Source organism: Rhineura floridana, chromosome 2 (assembly GCF_030035675.1).
Source record: "Rhineura floridana isolate rRhiFlo1 chromosome 2, rRhiFlo1.hap2, whole genome shotgun sequence".
Taxonomy (NCBI): Eukaryota; Metazoa; Chordata; class Lepidosauria; order Squamata; family Rhineuridae; genus Rhineura; species Rhineura floridana.
This window is the reverse complement of record NC_084481.1, coordinates 111,874,138-111,900,064: the sequence shown is the minus strand read 5'-3', so window position 1 is coordinate 111,900,064 and position 25,927 is coordinate 111,874,138. Positions and strand designations below refer to the sequence as shown.

General features: G+C 41.3%; 1 protein-coding gene across 2 annotated transcripts in view; it reads left to right on the top strand.

Annotated features, from left to right (window-relative positions):
• The window catches only part of TH (tyrosine hydroxylase), a 35,031-nt gene extending 13,950 nt beyond the window's left edge, over positions 1 to 21,081 (top strand). For both annotated transcript variants that reach the window (XM_061613089.1, XM_061613088.1), the window contains exons 3-13: positions 3,026 to 3,200; positions 3,779 to 3,867; positions 4,332 to 4,399; positions 6,115 to 6,165; positions 6,958 to 7,103; positions 13,846 to 13,981; positions 14,086 to 14,155; positions 15,340 to 15,396; positions 16,336 to 16,431; positions 16,576 to 16,709; positions 20,660 to 21,081. In XM_061613089.1, the coding sequence (XP_061469073.1) occupies positions 3,026 to 3,200; positions 3,779 to 3,867; positions 4,332 to 4,399; positions 6,115 to 6,165; positions 6,958 to 7,103; positions 13,846 to 13,981; positions 14,086 to 14,155; positions 15,340 to 15,396; positions 16,336 to 16,431; positions 16,576 to 16,709; positions 20,660 to 20,819 (1,182 nt within the window). In that variant the 3' untranslated portion in view covers positions 20,820 to 21,081. The remainder of the gene's footprint in view (positions 1 to 3,025; positions 3,201 to 3,778; positions 3,868 to 4,331; positions 4,400 to 6,114; positions 6,166 to 6,957; positions 7,104 to 13,845; positions 13,982 to 14,085; positions 14,156 to 15,339; positions 15,397 to 16,335; positions 16,432 to 16,575; positions 16,710 to 20,659) is intronic.
• Positions 21,082 to 25,927: the final 4,846 nt, after the last annotated feature.

The following is a 25,927-nucleotide window of genomic DNA, read 5'->3' as shown; positions in this document are numbered from 1 at the left end:
AGAGAGATCAGTTTGTGAAGTTGTGTGAGATCAAAGGACAATGATTGCTCCAAATGGCATTCAGATCCTCCATGGGAGATTTACATGAGTTGAAAATCTCTCTTGGTTTATCATGATGACAGTGCTTAAGCAAAGCAAACACCAAAGCAGGTCAGGCTTCCACTGTGAAAGATTCATTTCCCTGATCCCTCCGGCACTGCAGGTACAAGATATGAAAACAGACGGGTGTAATGACATTTGCCTCATGATGAAACAGGTTGTGGGGAGGCTGGTTTCCCTCTGCTGTTTTACATTACATACAACTCAAGCAAAGGTAATGCAATCAGATCTGTCAGATTAATGCTAAGGTATTGATTCTTGTGGAGGGGCAACATCCTAGGGATGCATTAGAAAACATGGGACTAAATTGAATTTGTCGGTGACATTGCCTTCTGTTCCCTTTTTGTCTGTCTATCTCTGATTGAGTAAAAATTGCAGCCTTTCCCCTGCTGAATCTCTAGGAGAAACTAGTTTAACTCTTTAAGAAGTGAAAAAAGCACCAGTTTTCAGTAAAGAACTTGAATGTAATCATGAACTTTGTACTAGAGCCAACCAAGATTTATTTCAGAGAGAATTAGAGGCCAGCAGTGGCCAGAAGGTAGATTGGAATCTATTGGTAGATTCCTGGGTGATTTGCAGTAGATCAGGGAGGGTTGTGACTCCCATTTCAGATGGCAACAACAAAATGACTTTTTCCCATCTAAACCGAGCTGCTGAAAGAAAGCTAACCAGCTGGAGTGGACTCTTGTGTAAAAGGACTACAAATTCAGTTCTGGTGCTGAAAATAAATTCCTAGACTCAGAATGTGCTCAGGGCCTCCCTCTTATTGAATTCAAGTCGTATACACCTGGCTCTGGTTGGTAGATCTTGGGATTGTAGTTTTTTTTTTTTTAAGCATAACGTAGATCCATCAAGTGTGAAGTCTGCCCATTCCAGAACTGGGCAATAATGGAGTGTGACATGTATGGATTTCCAGGGGGAAATCACCAAGTGGAAGGAATGGTGTTTAAGCCTTTCCTCCATCCTCCATTTTCTCTACAACCCTCCACCCTCCAGCTACTTTGGTCTCAGGGAAAACTGATTCCATGGGGGTGTTCTAGGGAAAACATGGTGGAGGGAGGAAGCTTGGGATCCCATCTCCTTTCCAGTGTCCCCCCTGCAAATAGCCTGTGTCCAGTGCTGCTTTGTAGAGAAGTGATATCTAAGGAGTCAAGAAATAAGATGAAACTTGTTGCAGCCTTAATTTCACACTTGCTTTTCTTTTCTTTTTACATTCAGCACCTTGGCCAGAGCATAGCATTGAGGCTGATAAAAAAAAAGGGCGTATGGAAAATTTAGCTTCTTTCTTGGAAACACCCAGGCTTTAATTAACCTTGCACGGTCTTTTTCTCCGGCTGTAATGTTATGTTGCTGTTTCATTATCGTTGCTGTCTTAAATTAATGAATAAATAATAGTTAGCATCCACATAATACTTTGCCCTACGTTGTCAGAGAGTATTCCCATACATTCTCTCAGCAAACCTTGCAATAACCCTGGAAGCCAGGGTTGGCTAACCTCCAGATCTACCCCCTCCCTACCTCCCTCCCAGACCCTAACAATTTTGGTGGTGGTAGCAAAAAGAAAACAACATAAAACACAGTGCTGGGATGGACGGAGGCCAGCACCGTGATGGTGATGCAAACCACACCCTCCTTGGTCATCAGATACATCTGATGGTGGTGGGCGGAGCTAGAGGCAAAAGCAGGTGGATAAATGGATGTGAATTTACCTTTGCACAATAAGCTAATTTTTACACTCCTTTGTCTCTGTACCCCTTCCAGATTACCAAGAGCTCAAAAGCAGTTTCCAGCCAGGAAAACACTCTAGGAAGGCAGAAAGCAGGAGCAGTGAAGAGCCCCAGGAGCCTGGGGAAGGGGTGTTTAGCTGTGGATGAGGTGTGGATGGGGAAGAATCCCAAAGGCCAGGCAGAGAGGCCTGGAGGGCACATTCAGCCCCTGGGCCTGAGGTTTCCCACCCCTTGTGTAGACCATACTGAGCTAGATGGACCGCTGGTCTGACTTGGTGCAACACAGCCTCCAGTGTTCCTGCCTCTGCGTACCATTCCTTTGGGTATCTAGATCTCTCACTGGCCCTCTGCTAAGAAGAGAGGAAGGTGCATGTGAGGCCTTTCTGAGTTGCCCGACCTAAACTGTGGAACGCCCTGCCCTGTCAAATTCCTTTGGTCCCCTCTCTGATGACATTTTGCCACCATTTCAATAACTTGTCACTTTGGCAGGCTTTTGCTCTTACTGATATTTGTTTTTATGATACCTTCTGCTTGTACTGTTGGGTTTCTTTTGATATTGTGCCCCATGTGTGTTTCTGTGTTTTGTTCTTTAAAAGGCAGTGCTGTAGTTGTTAGTGTAGGTCACTTTGGGTGGAACAGAGTGGGAGAAAGGATGCTCAGGGGAACAACGTCAGTATGACGGCTGGAAATGTTTGCAATGCGACACTGCTTGCAAAGAATGTGATTGACTGGGGAGCTTCCAAACTGAGCATGCAGAAGAGCAGCTAGAATTAAAGGACTTTGGGCATGACTTTCGTGAAATAAATGCAGATAAATCATTGCAAAGATATCAGAATTTGTGGAATGCCTTTTCCTTTAGTAAAATGTGAGCAGCTTAAAATGGATAGCATGTGCAGCCTATGTGCTCTTCTAAATTACCAGTTGGTGTACATTAGAAGTATGGTGATTTTGTTGGTAAAAGTAGTGCTCCTGGTCCAGTTTAAGGAAACAGCAATGCAAGAAAAAAAAAACAGGCATGTTTCTGACCATCTGTCTGATGATCAGAAGCTAATGGAGGAGTGGGGAGTTCTTTCGCTCATTTGAAAAGAACCTGTTTATTGAAGGGTTTTTTAATGCAGTGCTTAACTGATATTTTAGATGGTGGGTGGGAAATCTCCTTTATTTTAAAATATTGCATTTCCTTTCCCCTCTTTTTAAAGACATTTGAAGCCAAAATTCATCATCTAGAAACAAGGCCCAGCAAGAAACTACAAGAGGGCTCTGCTGATCTGGAATACTTTGTGCGATGTGAACTCCACAGCTCTGATCTGAGCACCCTCATCAGTTCTCTCAAAAGGGTTTCAGAAGATGTAAGGAGCACAAAAGAAGACAAGTGTAAGGAACTGGTGCTTTGGTTAATAAAAAACATGACTGAAGAGTCGTCGTCATCCCCCCCCACACACACATATGTCTCCTTAAATACATTATGAGATAAACTTGAGACAAAAATAATGTCATGGGTGAAAACCTTCTCCAAGTGTATGCTTTTTAGACTGGTATTAGAAATACCTGGAATGTGCACCTTTGAATATTGTTTATTTATTAGAAGCAAGTTAAGACAGCATCATGGTATCTTCCTGACAACCTTACAGAACAATTCTGTGTGTGTAAGTACCGCTGTATTCAATGGGGCTTATTCCAAGGTAAGGGTACATAGGAATGAAACCTTAATTAAATATAGTAGGTAGGTAGGTAGGTAGGTAGTTGGGGGGGAGAGAGAGAGATCAGTTCAAATAATAGTGAATTACTTAAAATGCTGAAATTATTTAAAAATCTGAATAGTTTAGGTACCTGGGAGAGGAGGAAAAAATACATACTTTGTTTTTCGAAAACTTTTCCTTATTCTTTCCTATAACTAGCTGGTTTAAAAAAAAAATCTCACCCTGCTTCCTCTTTTTTTCTTTGGATTTCAGTTCATTGGTTTCCAAGAAAAATCTCCGAGCTAGACAGATGTCACCATTTGGTCACCAAATTTGACCCTGATTTGGATCTGGATCACCCGGTGAGTGAATAAGCCTTCTTTCCTGAATCCTCTTTCATCTCTCCTCCCTGCCTGAACCCATTATAGCTGTCTCCTTGTGGGATAGCTTGATTTGCTGTGCTTCTGAATAGCCTCAAGGGAGGAAGCTGTCATTGCAATTCTAGTAAAAAGATTGCTCAGTACACAAGATTGCAGACCTGCAGAAATATTCCAAGTGCTCTGTATTAATTTACACTTGAGCTTTTTGAGAGGAAGAAGAGGAGCATATAAAGTGTTGACTTGAAGTGCAATGTCACACTAAGTAGAAAACATGGGAGGTTCTTTTTTTTCCTTTTTTTTTTTTTTTACAAAGAAGCAACTGCTGGTGAATATATCCTTGCCTCTCTGCTATGAACAACCTGTAATAAGAATTGTCCGCTGTCAATATTAAAACTGTTCAGTGCAAAAATGTGAGGTAACATTCTTGCTCTGTTCTTTCCTCCAAGGGATTCTCTGATCAAGTATATCGGCAACGGAGGAAAATGATAGCAGAAATTGCCTTCCACTATAAGCAGTAAGACTTGCTGCCTTGCATAGCATCACCTGCTGAAACCTCCATGCATACACTTACTTATCTCTTTGCTCTCCGTGCTTTGCCCTTCAACTCTCTTGGTTCTCCTGTTTCATTCTCTTGCTTCGTGTTTTCAGTGCTCCATGGCTGCCAATTCCATAGAGCTTTTGCAGTCATTCCTGAAAGGCCCAAATCAACACTGATAAGCAATCCAATAAGTGAATTGTTGAAAGCAACCATTTCAATGATATTTATGGTGTCTTCTTTTCATCCTGTCTGGGATGCTGTTGCAGAAAATGTGTACACTTGAAATTTTTACCCATTCAAACTCAAATTAAAAGATTGTAACAAAATCTGACAAAAGTCAGGTTTCAGGGCTGGTTTCTCTTCTCAGTACCCAGAGGGATCCAAATTTGAAATAGATGGTATGAAAAATCAAAATCTTTTTCATCTGGCTATCATTTGTATTTGTGGTTTAAAATTGAAGTGTGTTTTCTACATTCATAGTAGCTATTTATACTATATACCATCGGTATGAATTTTTTCCCGTAGTGAAATGAGTAGTGTATACTGTGACCACAGCAAGGGTCACACTGGAGACTTATCATGAGGCAGAGGATCACGTTTCCTTGAGTGACATGTTTTGCACTACAGTTGTGTGCACGGGCAGGTGCTTGGTGGTGGGCAATTGTTGACTCAGCAACATAGGCCATGATCCAAACAGCCCTTGAAGGCACAGACAAGGTAGGACTGAGTATGCACACCTATGCACACTGTGGCAGAGCTCACTGCACAATCCTTGGCTGAATCTTCCTAAGATCTTGGAAACGGCCCAAACAATCGCCCCAGATGCTCAGTAGTATGAACTGGCTAGTTGAAATGAGATGAATGATAGACATTTACCTTTGAAATCATAATAAAGCAATGATTCTTAATTAAATATATTTATTTTCAAAAGCAACCAGTATTAGAGATAGGGATATTGGGTAGGGGAACATGCTAAAGAACGAAGGGAGCTTTCTTTTGGCAAGGCATTTTGACAAGGTTGTTGTTTCTCCCCCTCCCATTTTTTCCTCTAATCGTTATATCTGAAATAACAGCAAAGGGAGAAGGGATTCAACTCTTCCAGATTAGCTGGTTCCCATCCTTTTGTCATTATCTGACCATCAAGGTGATTAAAGTGTGTTAAAGGGCTACTGAATTACATTATGTGTCCTTAAGTGCCCCCTATAATCTAAACGATGTAAGTTAATTTGCATTATGTGCATTAGTGGAGCCTGCCTCCATGTAGGGGTTGTTTTTCAATCCTACTAGTCTTTGCTATTCGGTCTGTGTGCATACCTAGCGTGCTTATGCTTCTCTGCAACTATGAGGGCTAGAAACATGCTTTAAAAAGTAACTTTCAAAAGTTGGAAAGACTTAGTCCAGGGGTTTCTCATCTTCCTAATAGACAGATCTTGATCAACAGTGTAAATGTGCACTGTCTGTTACGTCTGGGCTGATCCTTTGTTCATGTATTAGCTTTGTGATTTTAAATACCATATATCCTGTATAAATCTTGTTCTATCTCTTAGACATATGATAGCTCTATAATCATGTCTCAGACATGACTGGATAAACATTGAACTAAGTTATACATTACAGTATATTGGCCCCTAATATTTGCTGCATTATTATTTCGTATCCCTTCTTGTTCTTTTCACTAATACCTCTAATAGTGGTGACCCAATTCCTCGAGTGGAATACACAGCAGAGGAGATTACAACCTGGTGAGTAGGAATGCACCTTTCTTATTTTCTACCAGACACAGAACAAATGAGATATTCCAATGGACTCTCTCACCTATATCTGTACCCCACAATTTCCACTGGGTTTGTCAAACACAGCACAAATCAGATATTCTAGTGGACTCTTGGCTATATCTGTTCCTCACAACTTCCATTGGGTCTTTCTGGCTGGATTTACTCACAGTCACTATGGCTTTTTTGATTGCTGGTGTTTTACAGCTAGAGCAGTTTCAACAGCTTGTTAGCTTTGGGGGACGGGAGGCGAATCAGGTCTTCATTCAGCCCATTTCAAAACGACTTGTCTGGTAGGTTGTAGGCTTCTTTGGTGCTTTATTTAATAATAGGAACTTCTAGATACACCCCTTCATCATGATCAGTCTCAGGATATACACACTCCATATGGGATGCAATCTTTCTAGGAACTCTCTACAGAACCTTGTGGCTCTCTCCATTCAATATCAGTAAAGACCATATGGGAGAATATTTTGAGTTATATATGAGTACTGGTTTTAGTTTTGTAGAGCTTGGTCCTAAGTTCAGATACTCCTCCTCCATGATTTCCATCTATCAAGATGGCTATATATTACCTATAGGATTCAGCGGCAGTATGTATCAGAATACAAGTTGCTGGGAATCACAAATGGGGAGAGTGCTACTGCACTAATGTTGTGCTTGTGAGCTTCCTGACTGGCCACTGTGGGACCAGGACGATGGACGCAATGAGTCTTCAGTCTGATCCAGCAGGGCTCTTCTTATGTTCTTATCATTCTGAAGGCGGGAGGTGTACAGTACACTGAAGAGTCTCTATCCCACCCATGCCTGCAAAGAACACCTGGATGCCTTCCATTTATTGGAGAGATACAGTGGTTACAGTGAAAATAATATCCCTCAACTGGAGGATGTCTCCCACTTTCTAAAAGGTGAGTACTCAGACACTTTTAGGACCAGGAGTGAAGTGGCTTTGTTCTTCACTGTGATGAATTTCTATTTATACCAAGGGTGGGGAACCTTCTTCATTCTGCAAGCACTCTGGAAGGGTTTATTCAGATAACAAGTGCTGCATACATGAGCAGAGCTTGTTATCCAGGGACAAACTCCATACAATGATATAATACATTGCCATTTAAAGCATAATATTCCATGTATTAATTAACACAAACCTGGGGTTACAACTCAATGGGAGAGCATGGGTTCTGCATGCAGAAAAAAAATCCACAGTCAATTCCACCCCTGACATCTCCATTTAGAACAAGGATGGGGAATCTGTGGTGGCCCTCCAGATATTGCTGGACTACAACTCCCATCAGCCATAACTATTGCCTAGGCTTGCTGAGGCTTGTGGAAGCTGGAGTCTGGAGGGTTGCAGGCTCCCCATCCCTGATTTAAATGAAACTGAGGCTGCAGAATTAAGAAAGACCTGCCTGACGCCTTGGAGAGTCATGGCCAGTTGGAGTAGACAGCATTGGGAGGGGCTAACAGTTTGACAGTGATTAGTGATCATATAAACATGAAGAAGTTGTTATGGTATCTTTGAAGATTTGCTTAGGTCTAATAGGAAGCCTCCAAATTGCTCTCTAGAAGGCCATAAGTATGGGTGTGCATCCAAAATGGTGCCATCCATATCAAGAGATCCTCAAGGAGGAATTTGATAGGCTCAACTTACCTGATTATTTTACAGGGCAGGCTCAGTTTATGTAGATGTTATTATATTGGGTTTGCAGTGTTTAACCTTTTATTTCTGTTAGGTTATCAGTTAACCTTTTACTTCTGTTGGGTTAACAGAAAGCAGTGGACATTTGGAAAATTAACTTTCCATTTATCTTTTAAAATTTTATATTAATCAAAGGTTTCACACACACACACAAGGTTCCGGAATGCTTCTGATTTTCTGTTGTACATTTGTTTGGATTGTCTCTTTGCCTGTGAGGAGCCACCATTTATAGCAATGTACAGTATTAGGTGCCTCATACCTTCTTCCTGAGTAAGAATTCCACCTCTGGAGGAACTAGAATTATCCTATTTCAGAGATGCTGCAAGCCAGAGGTAATTTAATTTTGCACCTCCCAAGTGTCTAAGAGCTGCCAGGGTGAAACCTCCTGAGGGAATTTTGCAGGAGTTTCCACACAGATGTCAGGGATGTGCATCAACCACAAGCTTGGGACCCTGATTCAGCTCATTGGAAAACAGCCCACCTAAGCCTGATGTGTTTCATAGGCTGCCTGATTCAGTGCAGGATTCACCCTTCTCCATTACATTTTGGGTCCCCATTTAAAATTGGGAAATTTTAAAAATCTATATTATTTATTTATTTATTATTTAATTTGTATCCCTCCCTTCCTCCCAGCAGGAGCCCAGGGCTGCAAAGTGCTAAAAACACTTTAAAACATCACAAAAACAGATCTTAAAATATATTAAAACAAAAGCATTAAAAACATTTATAAAAACTTTTAAAAGGGTTAAAAACATTACTAAAAAACATATTAAACAATTCAGACATAGATACAGACTGGGATAGGTCTCAACCTAAAAGGCTTGTTGAAAGAGGAAAGTCTTCAAAAGGCACCGAAAAGATAGCAGACAGCTCCCAAGGGCTTCATATAGATGTTAAACAGCATGGGGGACAAGATGGTACCCTGCGGCACCCCACAATTGCCAGGGAGCCGAAAGACAGTCACCCAATTCTATTATCTGAGAGCGACTCTGGAGATAGGATCAGAACCACTGTAAAACAGTGCCTCCAATACCCAGCTCACCAAGTCAGCCCAGAACAATACCATGGTTAATGGTATCAAAAGCTGCTGAGAGATCAAATAAGAATAATAGGGCCATACTCCCCCTGTCCTTCTCCCACTAAAGGTCATCCATCAGGGCGACCAAGGCCGATTCAGTCCCATAACCAGGCCTGAACCCAGACTGGGATGGGTCAAGATAATCTGTTTCATCCAAGAGTACTTGCAGTTGCTGTGCCACAACCCTCTCAATCACCTTCTCTAAGAAGGGGGTATTTGCAACCGGTCGGTAGTTGTCACAATGGGCGGAAAAATGGCAAATGCAATTCAATATAAACAAGTGTAAAATTATGCATATTGGAGCAAAAAATCTTAATTTCACATATACGCTCATGGGGTCTGAACTGGCGGTGACTGACCAGGAGAGAGACCTCGGGGTTGTAGTGGACAGCATGATGAAAATGTCGACCCAGTGTGCGGCAGCTGTGAAAAAGGCAAATTCCATGCTAGGGATAATTAGGAAAGGTATTGAAAATATTTTTTTTTCAATTAATTTTTATTCAGATTTTCAAAACCAAAACAATACAAAAAGAAAAAAAAACACAAATCAATAACTAATACAATAAAAAAATAAAAATAAAAACAAAAACAAAAATATTGACTTCCGATTTGTCGTAGTTCAGCTATAAATCTATAATATATAACAAGCCTGTCTCTTAATAGATTATAAAATCACCTTCCTCCAGCGGTCATCTTAATTGGTTTCAAATCTCATTAACATCATATCATTTCATTCTTCCACAAAAAGTCAAAAAGAAGTTTCCAATCTTTGAGATATATGTCCATCAATTTTTTTCTAAATAAACATGTCAATTAATCCAACTCATCAAGTCTACTAAGTCCAGTAATTTCAAATCGCTCTTCTTCCATTATCCATATTGGTTCCATCTTCCATCTTCCATCTTTACGCACCCAATAATCTTGCTGTCATAGTCATATAATAAAAGTCTGATAGGAATTTCCTTTATCACAGATATTTTCTTGCCATCAATTCCGAACATATCACTGAAGTATTGTTGCAAAGCCGCATCTCTGTTCCTCTTTTTTACATGATACACTAGCACATCTCTTGAAGATTTTTCCATTAACACAGAACAGGGATTAATTCTGTTAACTTTCTCCATTTCAAGTTCCATCAAATCCTTCCAGTCCAGGAATTTTTTTGAACCGATAATATCTTTATCTCCAATCTCTTCAATTCCTTCAGGGACAGCACTGATTTCCAAACCATAATATTTGTCTCCAGGATCCATCACAACCAGGAAATCCAAATCTTTTTCCAAGTCCATATTTAATCCAATCTCCATAGTTTGAACCTTGCCTTTAATTTCTCTTTCATCCTTTTTTGGTTTTCCAAATCTATCTTTATTCTCCTTTCTCATAGAATCCTGAATTTCTTTCAGCTCCTGTCTCATTTCATCAAATTCAATTCTCCACGCTTGTCTATTATTTCTCAATTCTTGTTTTATTGACTTAATCCCGTTCATTATTTTCTGAAACATGTCTAAAGATAAAGTCCCTTCTTGTACATCCATGATCTTCTTAATTGTCATTCTTAAGGCCAAAGGAACTAAACTCCTTCAATTTTCAATGTCCCAAGCAAAGAGCAGTTTATTTCTTTATCCAGTTATAAAGGAGTTAATCTTTCAAACCAACTGGCGTCACGCTCTAGACAGCCCTTATCTCTTATATGCCCAGAAGTGCAAAAACAGCTTTAGTTCACAGCGTCCTAATGACTAGTAGCAACGAGAATGAGCAGATTCGTCAAAAAAAAAAGAAAAAAAGAAAAAGTAGATCAGGAAAAATAGTCCCAGACATATATTACACAAAAGTCTTATAAATCAAAAAGATTTTTCTTTTCTCTTGCAATCAGAAACCCCTCATCTGTTGTAATCTTTACAATGCCATTTTCCATGTCAGCTTTTTGCAATAGGAAAAAGCTAGGCTATTTTTATTTTCCTCCCCCTTAGTTCCGTGAGTAAAAAAGAAGGAAAGTTTTGGCTCACCCAGGTTTTCTTAATTGCTGATCCTTTGACAAATCTCTTTAGCTGTATAGATAAGAAAGTGATAAGCATAGACAGGAGGATGCTTGCCTGTTAGTCCGTTTTTTTAAAAAGGGGAAAAAAAATGGGTCACTTATTCAGCTGAGCTGGCTATAAATCCTCGCTCTGTCCGAGCTGCTGGAAGACCTTCTTTCACAGACAATTCTGACGAATTCCAGTCTCCCACAACCACAACAAAGCTGTGTGGGAAATCTCACGTTTCTTCCTTGTCCGGAAGAAATTATCCCCAGTCAAAAGAGACACTTCTGACTGGATTTAAGGCTGAAAAAGTTTCATCCAAGATGGGAGCCCGTCTCAGAGCTGCACAGGCGGAGGGATCCTCCTGGGAAGGAAAGGTATTGAAAATAAAACAGCCGATATCATAATGCCGTTGTATAAATCTATGGTGCGGCCGCATTTGGAATACTGTGTACAGTTCTGGTCGCCTCATCTCAAAAAGGATATTATAGAGTTGGAAAAGGTTCAGAAGAGGGCAACCAGAATGATCAAGGGGATGGAGCGACTCCCTTATGAGGAAAGGTTGCAGCATTTGGGGCTTTTTAGTTTAGAGGAAAGGCGGGTCAGAGGAGACATGATAGAAGTGTATAAAATTATGCATGGCATTGAGAAAGTGGATAGAGAAAAGTTCTTCCCTCTCTCATAATACTAGAACTCATGGACATTCAAAGAAGCTGAATGTTGGAAGATTCAGGACAGACAAAAGGAAGTACTTCTTTACTCAGCGCATAGTTAAACTATGGAATTTGCTCCCACAAGATGCAGTAATGGCCACCAGCTTGGATGGCTTTAAAAGAAGATTAGACAAATTCATGGAGGACAGGGCTATCAATGGCTACTAGCCATGATGACTGTGCTGTGCCACCCTAGTCAGAGGCAGCATGCTTCTGAAAACCAGTTGCCGGAAGCCTCAGGAGGGGAGAGTGTTCTTGCACTCGGGTCCTGCTTGCGGGCTTCCCCCAGGCACCTGGTTGGCCACTGTGAGAACAGGATGCTGGACTAGATGGGCCACTGGCCTGATCCAGCAGGCTCTTCTTATGTTCTTATGTTCTTAAACCAATGGGTCCAGGGTGGGCTTTTTCAGGAGTGGTCGGACACCGCCTCTTTCAAGATGGCTGGAACCATTCCTTCCCACAATGATGCATTGAGCACACCCTGGATCCACTCGGTCAGACCCCCTCGGCAAGCTTTAATAAGCCAAGAAGGGCAAGGGTCGAGAGGACACGTTGCTGGCCGCATCATCGCAAGCACCTTGTCCATGTCATCAGGCTGCATCAACTGAAACCTATGTGTCGGGCCAGTAACAACTTGAGACAGCCCCATTTTTTTACGGTAGTTGATAAAATTTCCATGCTTACTAGCCCCTACAGAGTGGACAAAGCCTGCCAAATTACAGGTGACTAGGACTAGGGACTTTTGTGCTGGATACCTTGAAATGTGATTATTATTTTTTGAAAAGGAATCGCCAATAATGTTTTTTTTTTAATTTTGGGGCAGAATTGGATAAAATTTCCAGGTTAGGCCACACATTCTGCTTCAGCTAGGTATCTTCAGTCCTTTTACTGCAAGGGCAGCCATTACATTTTTGGAGTGGGTGCAAAAGAAGGCAATCCCCTGTAGTTTTTTGTGGCCAGTTAGCCTGAAAATTGCAGACATGAGAGACGTGCCCCAGGTACGAAATCTACCAAATTGCAGACAACTTATACCAGGACCGTTTTACGTTGATATTGGGGTGGAAAGAACTAAAATGGATTTGCTTTCTGGGGGAAAAATCATTCCCTGTGATTACAAGCCTGACCTATCAGTGACAATGGAGCTCTCTCCTGCTCTCTCCTCTCCCCATCCTGGCGTCTTCCTTAAGATTAGAGGCATACAGTTTGCTCTTGCAAACCTGCTCCCTCCCTCAAAGCAATGGGATTTGAGAGTGTCTGTAAAAGAATTTCCTCTGATTACAAGCTAGACCTGTCAGCTGTGAAGGAGCTCCTCCTCCTGACCATATACATATACTGTATATGTTTGATTTTGCAAAGCTTCTCTCCCCTCACACACCCTGTTATTTTTCATATGCAGTAAGGTTAGATACAACATTTTACTTCTACTAAATGCTTGTCTGCAGCATTTTATTATTTTTAAAAGTCTGGATCGCTGAAGTGCCACAAAGCACTCCAGGGTTTGGGGACCCTGCTTTGACTGCTGCAGCCTTGAATAGATGCTGCTTTGTCTTGAATAACCCCCAGATCCCTACATGGCACCCTGCCTTGGCTCAAGATTCATCCAAATCCAATGCACATAAAATATAATTTTAAAAATGGATCAGAGTCTCCTGTGAGAATTCAGGTGTCCTCACAAGCAACCCTCAGGTTTGTATTGTCAAATAGTATATTCAGATCATTCCACACAGAAAGAACTTGCAAATGGATTCAGAGGAATTCCACATGAGTACATCAAGTAATCTTTAAAAAAAATCATAACTTCATCACAATACAATATAAAATATATCAGAATGTTTTTATAAGCACACATTTGTAAAACAACAAACTGTGAAACAGTCCTATATGAATAGGAAAATGATGTGTCAGATTTCTAAAATGAACAAATCCAATTAAACCATATACATGGCAATTACTATGGTAACTGATATTTTAGAAAAACTAGTATTTTTCTCCTTAACACTAAGTTTCTCTCTCCCCACCTCACAACTGTTTATGAATAGAGGTTTTTTTCCTGAGTTCCTATGCAGCCGGTAGTATAGCTCTATAAAATGTGGCACAAATGCTACACTCAATTACAAAGAGTGGTTTGGTCTATTTCAGAGAGAACTGGGTTCCAGCTCCGACCTGTAGCTGGCCTTCTATCTGCTCGCGACTTCCTAGCCAGCTTGGCCTTCAGGGTGTTTCAATGTACACAGTATATCCGCCACGCCTCTTCTCCCATGCACTCTCCAGAGCCGTGAGTAGTACCTTGTAGAACAGCCTTCCTTATATTAGAGTTTTAGTGTTTGGCTTGCTGCTTCAAACTCAGCAACTAATCGGTTGCCTTTCTTTCCATGCAAGGGACTGTTGCCATGAACTTCTGGGGCATGTACCGATGTTGGCAGACAAGACATTTGCACAATTCTCCCAGGTGGGCAAGATGTGAATTGCCTTATGCTGCAAGCACAGCCTGCACTTCACTAGTTAGTAAATGATATTTACTTCAGAGTAGGCATGCATAGTATTGCACTGTAAATTAGGTTAGTTGGGTGATCAGCTAAAGACCTAGAAAATTTCTAGCACAAGGAGTGTTCAAATACAATGGATAGGAGAAGTCCCATCTGTGACTGAGTTACTGCAATAGACATTTAAACCAAGTGCAGACAACATGGTGCCCTCCAGATGTTCTCAGACTCCAACTCCCATCATCCCTGAACATCAGACGTGCTGGATGGTGGAGCTGACTGGGGCTGGGCTCCAACAACACTATGTTGGGTATGCTTGATTTAAATTGATGAGGGAGACTTCCCATTGGGATGTTCCATTAAAAATGCACACTGGGACTATTTAAATGACACCACACAGACAAGGCTTTTCTTTGCTTCATGGGGTTTGCAGGCACTACCAATCAGCTGATCATCAGCTGATAAGTGGTGATTGCAAAGTGCTGTGACTTTGTCTGTATGGTTTGGCTTCAAACCATGCAGGCAAAGGAAAATGGGTCACCTACCCTGATAACCTGTCAAAGTTGGCCCACAGGGGGTGGGGAGGTAAGGATCTGGCCACTGGCTGGATCCAGCTCCCCATCCCTGCTATAAAATATAAAATATGCCTTGGGCCTAGGTTTGCCTGAAGTAAAAGCCTTCTGTCTCAGCCAGACTGGGATATTTAGTCTTTGAAGGCGGTGGAGATTTGCTTCAGAAGATTGCGCCTTGTTTTCCCCATATGAAAACCCTGTTCATGGCTATGGCCTGTCCAACCATCCCAGTAGACAGAGTTAATGCCAATAAATCCTGGGGACTTAAAAGCGGAAGTGGGTTGCCTATACATTATTCATTGACTAGGCAGGTAGCAGAGTCAAACATTTTCTGAAAACCAGTTGGCATAGTTTCTCAGCTTCATCTTTAGTCTCTTTATCAGAAGAAACTGTTCAGTGTGGCAGGAAAACAATAATTATCAGCAGAATTCAGAACTGAATTAGTGCAACCTACTAAGTGTGATGTACTAACTCAAAGGAATATGGGAAATATGCATGTAATATACATAACTATTCGAAAAACTACCTTAGCCATCCAAGCCTTTGCCTATACACTATATTCTTCATTTTGCTCTTAGGACATTGGACTTGCATCTTTGGGAGCAACTGATGAGGAGATTGAAAAACTTGCAACAGTAAGGCCCTAATTCCAGGATTTAAAAATAACCTTTGCTTTCACTTTATCTGAATCTAGATAAATTTGCCTTAATTATAACTGTTTTTATTAAATGCTGGGGAAGGAGAGCAACCCCAAGTTCTTTGCCTCCATGGCCCTCTGAGCAAGTCTGGTGCTTTGCCCTCCAAAAGTAACGGAATAGCTGGGCCCAAAGTAGCTTCCCAGTATCATCTAGCCAGGTTAGCTATTTCTTCCAAGATCAAATCATGGATGATAGATGTTTTGTTGATCACTGAAGATGCTTTGTTGATCATCACTAGAAAGGGCCAAAGATCAAAGATGTCGAACACTCCTTACCTTACTCCTCTTTAACCTTGCTGAATTTTCCTTGCGCTGTACCATCTCTGTATGTGTCATATTCAATACAACCATTTCTCTTTCACCTGCCTATTGACCTTTCCAGAGGGACATCTCACAACAAAGGTGCTATGAGACAACTATGGGCTGAAAAGAGGAGACAGAAATATATAGAGTAGACAGTTGGGTTTTCACTATATGGATTGGGATAGCCAACATGGTGCCCTCTGGATGTTGAATGACTCCGGCTCCCATTAGTTCCATCAGGTAGCATGGCCAGTGGTGAGGAACGGTGGGAGTTGTAGTCCTAGAACATCTGGAAGACACCATGTTGGCTACCCGGGCATTAGAGGATGGTATAATTAGCAAAAAATGATGTAACAAGATCCAGTGAAATGTAGTTTCAACTTGATAAACATTTGAGAATAGCTAATTTTAAGAAACACAATGATTCACCATTCACTGATGACTCTGAAAGGAAGACATTGTTTGTTTCCAAAAATGATCAAGTGAGATTCTCATATTGAATGTGCATGAATATTTTAAAAATGCTAACAGTTTTGAATAGCTGACTTCTTTTGGGATCCCATTTTCTCCCCAGCTTTATTGGTTCACAGTGGAGTTTGGGCTCTGTAAACAGAATGGAATCATCAAAGCCTACGGAGCTGGGCTCCTCTCTTCTTATGGGGAGCTAATAGTAAGTGCTCACCTATTCTACTCAGCTCTTCTCTTAGCTAAGTGAAAGCATATGGCTGCCTCTTAGCTTGTGCCATCCTCTTGTCACAGTCAACATCTTAGAGATTTTCCTGCAAGAAACTAACATTTTCCCCCCTCCTTTCAGCACTCTTTGTCGGATGAGCCAGAGCTACGGGACTTTGACCCTGATTCTACTGCTGTGCAGCCCTATCAAGATCAGGCTTATCAGCCAGTTTATTTTGTATCAGAGAGCTTCAGTGATGCCAAAGCTAAACTCAGGTAAGATATAGTTGGAAACATCCCAGCAATGGGGACCCACATGTTGTAATAGCACCTGTATTGTCAGTTTTTGCTACAGATCATTTATGATCTTCCTAATTAAACCTTTATAAGAACATTTTTATCCCCCACAAAAGCCTTAAAACTAAGGTTTTATCATGACTAGTTAAGATGAAGTGCAGATAAGTCACAGTGCAATATTAAGCATGGGTTCAATGGAACATCATATAAGTATGTTTAAGATTGCAACTGTAGGGTTGCATCCAGTGTTAGCCCTGCTCAGAGTAGACCAATTGCCATTAATGAACACGGCTAATGTAGGTCTATTAATTTCACTGGGTCTACTATTAATTTCGCTGAGTAAACATGAGTTGGCTGCAACCCTTGGTAATTTTCCAAAAGTGTAAAGTTCATTATAATTCAACTCAACTAACTACTGGCTCTGCTGTTTTCCCTCTCAATGAGAGAATTCTGAAATAGCCTTTGTAGTATGGGGAGAATTGTATAACCTTGCTTCCAATATAGGTACTAAAGAAATAGCATATATTATTTGACCATATTATAGGACAACTTAATGATGTGATTGTTTGGATATTTAAGTACGCGACATGAAAAGATTTCAGGTTTTTATAATCAGTTACCGCTTCTTTTTAAGGACAGATAGTTTCCTCTTACATTAAGATTTTTATCATTTTAATCACTGCAATTAGGGATAGAGGTGAAGTTTGATTTTGTTTGCATTTTGATGAGAAACTACCTAATTCACAGTTTTTGAACCAATATGCAAACCATAAAATTTAGACTTTTCTGAATTTTGTGAGGCAGTTCTCCAACCAAACAATATGTTAAAAGTGCATATATTAGTGGTAAATAACATAGAAACATATATTATATTAGGGGAAAATGCTTTCAAAGGTATATATATCTGTCAAAAACTGCATACAAAAATGTGTTTATTAGGACACATTCACCAATGAATTTTCATGAGAAGTTAAAAATGCAAATTGCTGCAGAATGGTTGAGAATGGAATTTAAGATTGGAAAAATGAGAAACTTGGAAAACCAAAATTGACAGATTTGGCCATCTCTACCTGCAATATGTCAAAACAAGAACAAAGTGCTTCCAGGGAACTGACAATTCAGCTGGGCACTGGTGAAATGCGGAACTAGAGTTTGGGGGGAAAGTAGGTAAAAAAAAAGATGCTAACTGGCATGGATTTTTATCAGTGAACTCTTATCACAAACATACAATTAAAATCCTCAGGGGCAAAAGCTGCTTGGCAATCTGGAGCAGGGAAATCAGGGTGCAAGAAGTGTTTAGCACCCTACTTGCTACTTTTCTATTTTCAATTGCCCCTACTAGAAACACCTTTTCTCTTCCAAAAGGACCATTGGGCAACAGTTACACCCGCTTTCCCACAATGATTTTTCAGTTGTGGCAGGATGCTACAACCTCAGACAGACCTTTATCAGTTAACTCTCACAAGATGATATTTACAATTAGCATCCATAAAGAGCTTAATTTTAAATACAAACAGCTGTAAGATCCAGGGGCCAAAGGCACTAACCTAAGCAGAACAACACAACTATCCGGGGAAAGATGGGCATTTTCCTGCACATTTTTTTTGCAATGGAATATAATTAAAAACACCACTAGAGGGTATCACAACATAAGCAATAACACAGTCTTACAGCAGTATAGAGAATTCTTCTATTGCCTTGTGAGGTTTTTGACCCTATTTCATCAAATAAATCATGTTCCTTCATGCACAAGGCATAAACGTTCTTAAAACCAAGATTTATGCTCCTGGTGGTTACCCTCATTGGTCTTTCTGCTTTGTATCTCATTAAAATATTTATTTTTGGTTACCTTTCTGTCCCATTGTTTCTTCCACCATGGAACTCAAGATGGTGGGATCCCCAGACTCAGATCTGCTTAGTTTAAGCTTGTTGAATCAGATGCTTTTAGACCATGCTCCAGGGCCCTATCTTGCTATAATTCTCTGTATTGGATTAGCATAGAATAAACCAGCCTTCTGCAACCTTTGTGCCCTCCAGATGCTTTGGAGTACAACTGGACATATTGACTGGGGCTGATGACAGTTGGAGTCCAAAACATCTGGAAGGCATCAGTTTATGGAGGGCTGGAATAAACCAAGGTTTTTGTCTATGTGGGCAGTTTTCTAGCTGAACTTAGTTAACCAGCTTTCCTTATTGTGCTTGATGTACAGACAGCACCTGCTTCCTTTCCAGTTACTAGCTTATTAGCCAGGGCTGGGGAACCTGTGGCCCTCTAGCTGTTCTTGGACTACAGTCATCCTTGACATTGGCCATGCTGGGAGGGGCTATGGAGTCCAACAACAGTTGAGGGCCACAGATTCCCCAACCCTGTCTTAGGCCCTCTTACAGTTAGCTGCTGGCTATTTGTAGTTCCATCCCAGACAGTGGTTTCCTTTCTTCTGCCACATAGTGGCCACTCACTTCTCTCTGCAAATCAAAAATAATTCAGATATGGATGGTGTTGGGTTCCTTCACTATTATCTGCCTATAGAGTAGTAGAATGGAATGTAGAAAATGTTCCTCTTTAGACATAAACCAGTACCAAGCACAATTTTGTTAATGATGGGATTAGCCATCACATTGAGTGTTTTTTAAAAATTAAATAAATGCCAGCCATAGGACCCCCTGATTGTTATCAGGACCATAACATGTGCAGAGGGGAGGTTTAAGTCTTCCCTTCCCAGCTGGAATCTCCATGGAATTCTCCATGAAATTCACCCTTCCCACATTCTCTCTCTCTCACACACACACTCACAAGCATTAGGATAAAACCTCCAGTGGGAGTTTCCCCCACTAATGCTAATTACTGCATGGGGTGGAGGGTTGAATTTCATAGAAACAGTGACTGCAGAGGGGAGGTTTAAGCCTCCTTGCAACCCCTCTCCCTGCAAACTGTGATCCTGATAACAATCACATATACATATATCACACCTGATATTTAATTTTTTAAAAAACGTTGTTGTTATGTGCCTTCAAGTCAATTACGACTTATGGCGACCCTATGAATCAGCGACCTCCAGTAGCATCTGTCGTGAACCACCCTGTTCAGATCTTGTAATTTCAGGTCTGTGGCTTCCTTTATGGAATCAAACCATCTCTTGTTTGTTTAAAAAACATACAGATTGCTAATAACAATGTTGACATCAGGTGTACATAGGTCGCTTAGTTTCCATGAATGGTGTCACACTAGTGAATTGTTGTGATTTGTTTGACTTGCTAAGGTGTAACTTGGTTAAAGGATAATTGTTGCATAGCAAAAGATACTAGCAGAAATAAACATCCTTTGACGGGAAAAAGAAAAGAAAATGCCACTTAACCTTTGCAAAAAAAAAAATACAAAAGTCTTATTTATTTTAAAATAGTGTGAAGGAGACATTAATTGTTCTCGGAATGTAATTATATTTTAAATACAAATTTTAGGCTTAGAGTTAGCTCAGATTTTGTTACTGCCATGTATCTAATCATGGAAATTGCTATAGCTCAGTGGTAGAGCAACCGCTTTGTACGCATAAGATCCCAGGTTCATTCCTGGGTGTCTCCAGGTAGGGTTGGGAAAGATTTGTGCCTGAAATCCTGGAAAGCCACTGCCAGTCAGTGTAGACAGTGCTGAGCTAGATGGACCAATGGCCTGACTCAGTATAGGGAAGGTTCCTGTTTAGGCACTGTTTGAAATGTTGACACAATCTATCAGGACCGGGGAACCTTCAGCCTTCTATATATTTTTGGACTCTTAACTCCCTTCTTCCGTAGCCGGCATTGCCAATGATTGGTGATGGTGGTAAGCTGGGATGCAACAATATCTGGAGTCTTTCCTTGCCCCCTCTGCCCCTGAGTTTTAGTTCTGGCCTATCTATGCAAGCTGGCTTTGATGTTTGTACTCTCTCTTGCAGGGCCTACGCAGCACATATCAAGCGCCCATTTTCTGTGAAGTATGACCCATACACATATAGTATTGAGCTTCTGGACAACCCACAGAAGATTCACCAGTCCCTGGAGACTGTGCGCGATGAGCTTCACTCATTAATTGATGCACTCAATATTATCAGCTAACACAAATATTCTGCCTTCATGCCAATGCCTATTCCTGCAATTGCCAAATTGGCTTCCATTTGGGCCAATAAGGTTTGTTTTAGGGGTTTTGTTGCTCTCCATTGCCATAGTAATGGTAGTGGTTTGTGTTGCCATATGCCAGAGGGGAGAGGCATATTGAGTGACAAGTTAGATTGAAAAAAGCATTAAGGAAACTTAAGAGCCTTTTTTACTACCTTTAAGGGAAATATGGATCAGGCAAAAACAGTGTCATGGTACAACAGTGAAGAAGTGCACTACCTATTATTAATCCCCCAAAGAGAAAGAAAAGACATTATTCTTTTATTAATATTTTTGATAAGGAAATGCACAGAACAATCCTACATATGCTTACACTGAGTAAGTTCCATTGATTTCAGTGGGTTGTATCTGACTAACCATGTTCAGAACAGACCCATTGAAAACAATGACTAACTTAAGCCCATTGATTTCAGTGAGTCTTCTCTGAGGATGACCTAGTTGGATACAGCCCAAAGAGGAATTACTTCCTAATAAAAGTGCTTAACATGGCCTTTTAATTTTGCTAGAGAAAAATAAATAAATGAGAGGGCAACACCAAAGAACAAAACATAAAGAGGAGAGATATTGCCATACTGGGATACCTCAACAAATACAATTTTTGGGCCCCTGGAGAAGGCTTCCATTGAAATAGGTTGGGCCATTTACTGTTTTTGAAAAAAGGTCCCCTACATTTCTCAGTACTATTCTGAGCTCCCCCCTCACACACACACACACACATTTGCAACATACCCAGTGACTTCACGGAAAGACAAAACATTGCTTTATAGATTCCCAGTTATGGCAAGAAGTTGCCTAACCATGTTTTTAAGTGAATTCAGACAGGTATAAACCTCAATATGCAGACCCAAAATACAATTCTGATGGCAGGATGAGCTCTTAAAATTTCAGTAGGATGACTCAGTACAAGGTCCAGAGCATGTCCACTATCTGATTGGAACAACCTTCTCACTGATCCTAATCCCTCAGTCTGGGAAAAATTCCTTCAGAATGAAACAAACATTTGACTAATAGATCCTGGCTGCAATTCTCTGTGTACTGGTTAGGAGCAAGTCCCGTGGAACTCAGCATAGCCTATTCCCAAGCAAGTGTGTGCAGGACTGAAGCATTGCCTTGTTAAAGCAAAATGGAGTCCCACACCTAGCAGCAAATGCAAACAACTCTTAGGGACAATTGTATTGGTCCTGGTCACAGTACTAGGAACCATGTAATGGAAAAGAATCCTTGGTTTGGAATGTGCAGATCTGCTTCTGTTGAAGGCTTCTTAATGAGGTTAAACACAAACTGTATATCTCAGCTTTACAGTATTATCTATAACCTAGAGCTCTACATTGTGTACATGGCTGGTGTTAGATGCTGGTAGTGTTGGGCACTTACCTTAGGTCCGAAATAGCTGCTGTTTCCGACCTTATCAGGCTCAGGATGAAGTGAGACACACAGAAAGACCGCTGCAATGGTGCAGTAGACTCTCACTTCATTTGGTTGGCCTACCTTAGTTGGGATTGATGTATGCTGCCTCTGACCTGAATGTATGCTCCAGAATTACTGGTGCTACTGTAGAGTATTTACGCTGTCTATTTGTGCAGGGTCCAGCTAAATGGTAAACAAGGGAGCTACTGGGTGGTGCTCTGCTCAGGGACCAACAATGACCTAGAACTGTCCCTGGCTCCTCTTTGCTAAAGTATTAGCTCTGAAGCACTTTCTACAGTTCTGCATATGAGAGTGGAGGAGAAGGAGAAGGAGAGGTTAGATGGGTTTTATATTTTTGAAAAGGAATGGAAGACCTAGGGGGCAATTTAACCCCCTGACTGGCAGCAGCGGGGCTTAATGGAGCAGCTTAGCTACTGCTGTATCCACAGGCCTGCCACTCATACCAGCCAGGACAGATGGGGGAGATGCCTCTTCGCTAGGCCAGTTCCTAGGTTGGTACAGCAAAGAAGCCTGGTTCAGGGCCATCGCTGTTTTGTGATGGCAGCAGAGCTGGCCCATGGATCATGTGCCAGCCTGGCCCACCCCCCGTGCCTGTCCCTAAATGCCCCATTTCAGCTGTTTCCACTGGCTCCTGCCAATTGGGGATACTGCTGGTGGTAGCTTCTGGGCATGTTGGGATGCTCCTTGCTGATGGGACTTGCCTGCTAGCAAAGGCTGGCAGATCTGACAAGTTTGGGCAGAGGGACCTCTTCACCTCATCCAGAATGGCAGATGAAGGATTGGGATTGTTGTGTTATACAGTATTTCTCTTGTTCCTTTTCATTTTCATAGACAAGGGAATTAAAAGGAACATCCATTTTTAGGCAAATTATATTATCAGGGAGGGTGTTTAAAGAAAGTTCCCAAGTTAATGATACATATGCTCATTTTTAAATGTAGGAATTGGCACTTTGGGGTGGTGAATTGTTCATTAGCTACAAAGGACTCAGGCTTATTGTGAACATCTCAGAAGTTCAGAGGTTTCATTTGTCCTATGGTATTGGCAAAACCATCTTGGTAGAATATATACACACAAGTAGAAATGCAAGTATTGTGACATTACTTGACCTCATTACCCTATAATGTATCTGGTTCTTTCCTCTTGGCTTGTAATAATCACTAGATACACACATGTCCTCAGAGGCTTTACCATATATATCTCATTTCTGCTCATGCGAAACTGATAGATGTACCAAATGGCCCGCCTCCTTCTCTGGGCTCTTTAGGGAAATGTTCTGTCATGTGTGGATGGAAGGGAGCATCCTTCATGGAAGAGTGCCATGGTATTATTGCTGCAGTGGAAGAACATCTGAAGAACAACAGCTACTATGGAAACAGAGATGGATGATATTGCAAGGATGCAATTCTAAAATGTGTTGCTATTAGCTATGCAGCTGGTGCAATGTCTAAAAGTTGTCATACATTGTTTCTACATTGAGGAACAATGCTGGAGATGTTTGTATCAAAATGGCCTGGAGAGATGGATAAAGAATCAGGTCACTAGTTCAAATTCTTCATGCAAAGAATGAGACTCAAGAGGACATGAAAGAGAAGAAACACACAAAGCCTCCCTTTTCTGTCTGGCTTTGGTTTGCTCATAATGTTTGTGTGCACTAAAGCCTCAAGGAATGGATCTCACTGCTATTGCTGCTGCTGTGTGGGTGGATCTGTCTGTCTTGCTGCATAAAGATATTTATTTCTCAGTATTGAGTCATGCTGCTGCTGAGATGCTAGGATTATTCATAATAAAATTATATTTCTGGTCTAGCATCTTGGGTTGGTCTTCGTGATCTCTCTCCTTTAAAACAGCAACAATCTGATTCCAGGCCTCTCTTTTTCTGTCTGTTCATTTATCACACACATACCCAGTGTGTTCCTCTGAAAAGCTCAAGTGGTTCTCAAATGGTTTCCCATTCAACCATTTTATAGAGCCAGCCCTGATTAACATAAGTGGAAGAACTGCACCGAGTGCCTCCAGAGCACTCTTTGATGTCAATATGAGCACAAAAGAGATTTGTTAATCTCTTCAGATCAACCTCTCTCTCTCTCTCTCTCTCTCTCACTCACTCACTCACTCACACACACACACACACACACACACACACACAGAGAAAATAATTAAAGGCTTCTCACTTTTCCCTGAGCAGTAAACAGTTGGTGATCTTCCTCACCCACCCACTTGCCCATTTGCAATCATATGTGGAAATATCCACGAGAACTGGGCTATACATAACTGTTCTACTGATTGTAGTGATGGGGAGGGGGGTGCAGCCACAAATATAGAAAGAATGGCTGCTGGCTATCCCTGGGGAAGGGTCATGGCTCAGTGGGAGAGCAGCTGCTTGGCACACAGAATTTATTTATTTATTTATTTATTTTATTTAATTTATATACCGCCCTAAGCCCGAAGGCTGTCTGGGCGGTGTACATAAAAGGTAAAAGCAGGCACAATATATAAATACAATAAATATAATAACTCAAAAAACAAAAACACACAAACAATACGAGAACCAAACAACATCCAGAATACAACATAGTAATAAAATACTGTAAAAATACACTTTAAAATGCCTGGGAGTATAAAAAGATTTTCACCTGGCGCCGAAAAGATAGCAGCGTCGGCGCCAGGCGCACCTGGTCCCAGTTTCAATCCCTGGCATCTCCAGGTAGGGCTGGAGAGACTCCCCCCTGAAACCTTGGAGAACTGTTGCCAGTCAGTGAAGACAGTACTGAGCTAGATGGACCTATGGTCTGACTTCTTGTAAAACAGCTTCCTATGTTCCTGTATATCAGGGGAACCTGTGCCCTCCAGATGTTGTTGGTCTACAACTCCCATCATCCCTCTGGTTGGGGCTGATTGGAGTTGTAGTCCAACAACATTTTGGGGCACAGGTTCCCTATCCTTGCTGTATACAGCATGGTTCACACAAACATTTCCAGCATGATCATAGCACCACATCTGTTTGCGCATTGGGGTTTGTCAATATGAACTGGCTCTAAGGCACTACACTGTGCAATCAATGGGACTTACTTTTCAATGAATTTATTTATTTATTTATTTTATTTAATTAAGCTTATATACCGCCCGACTAGCAACAGCTCTCTGGGCGGTGAACATTAAAAATACAATAAAAATAACACAAAACTGTACACAAAACTGTACAGTCTAAAATCAAAATATAATAATTTACAATTAACAGGAATTAAAATGCCTCAGAGAAGAGAAAGGTTTTAACCTGGCGCCGAAAAGATGATAGTGTCGGCGCCAGGCGCACCTCCTCGCGGAGACCATTCCATAGTTCGGGGGCCACCACTGAGAAGGCCCTAGATCTTGTCACCACTCTCCGGGCTTCCCTATGAGTTGGAACCCGGAGGAGGGCCTTCGTAGTAGACCGTAGTGTACGGGCCGGTTCATATCGGGAGAGGCGTTCCGACAGATATCGTGGTCCCGCGCCGTATAAGGCTTTATAGGTAAGTACCAACACTTTGAATCTGGCCCGGAAGCATATTGGAAGCCAGTGCAAACGGGCTAGCACAGGTGTTATATGCTCAGACCGCTTAGTTCTTGTTAGCAGTCTGGC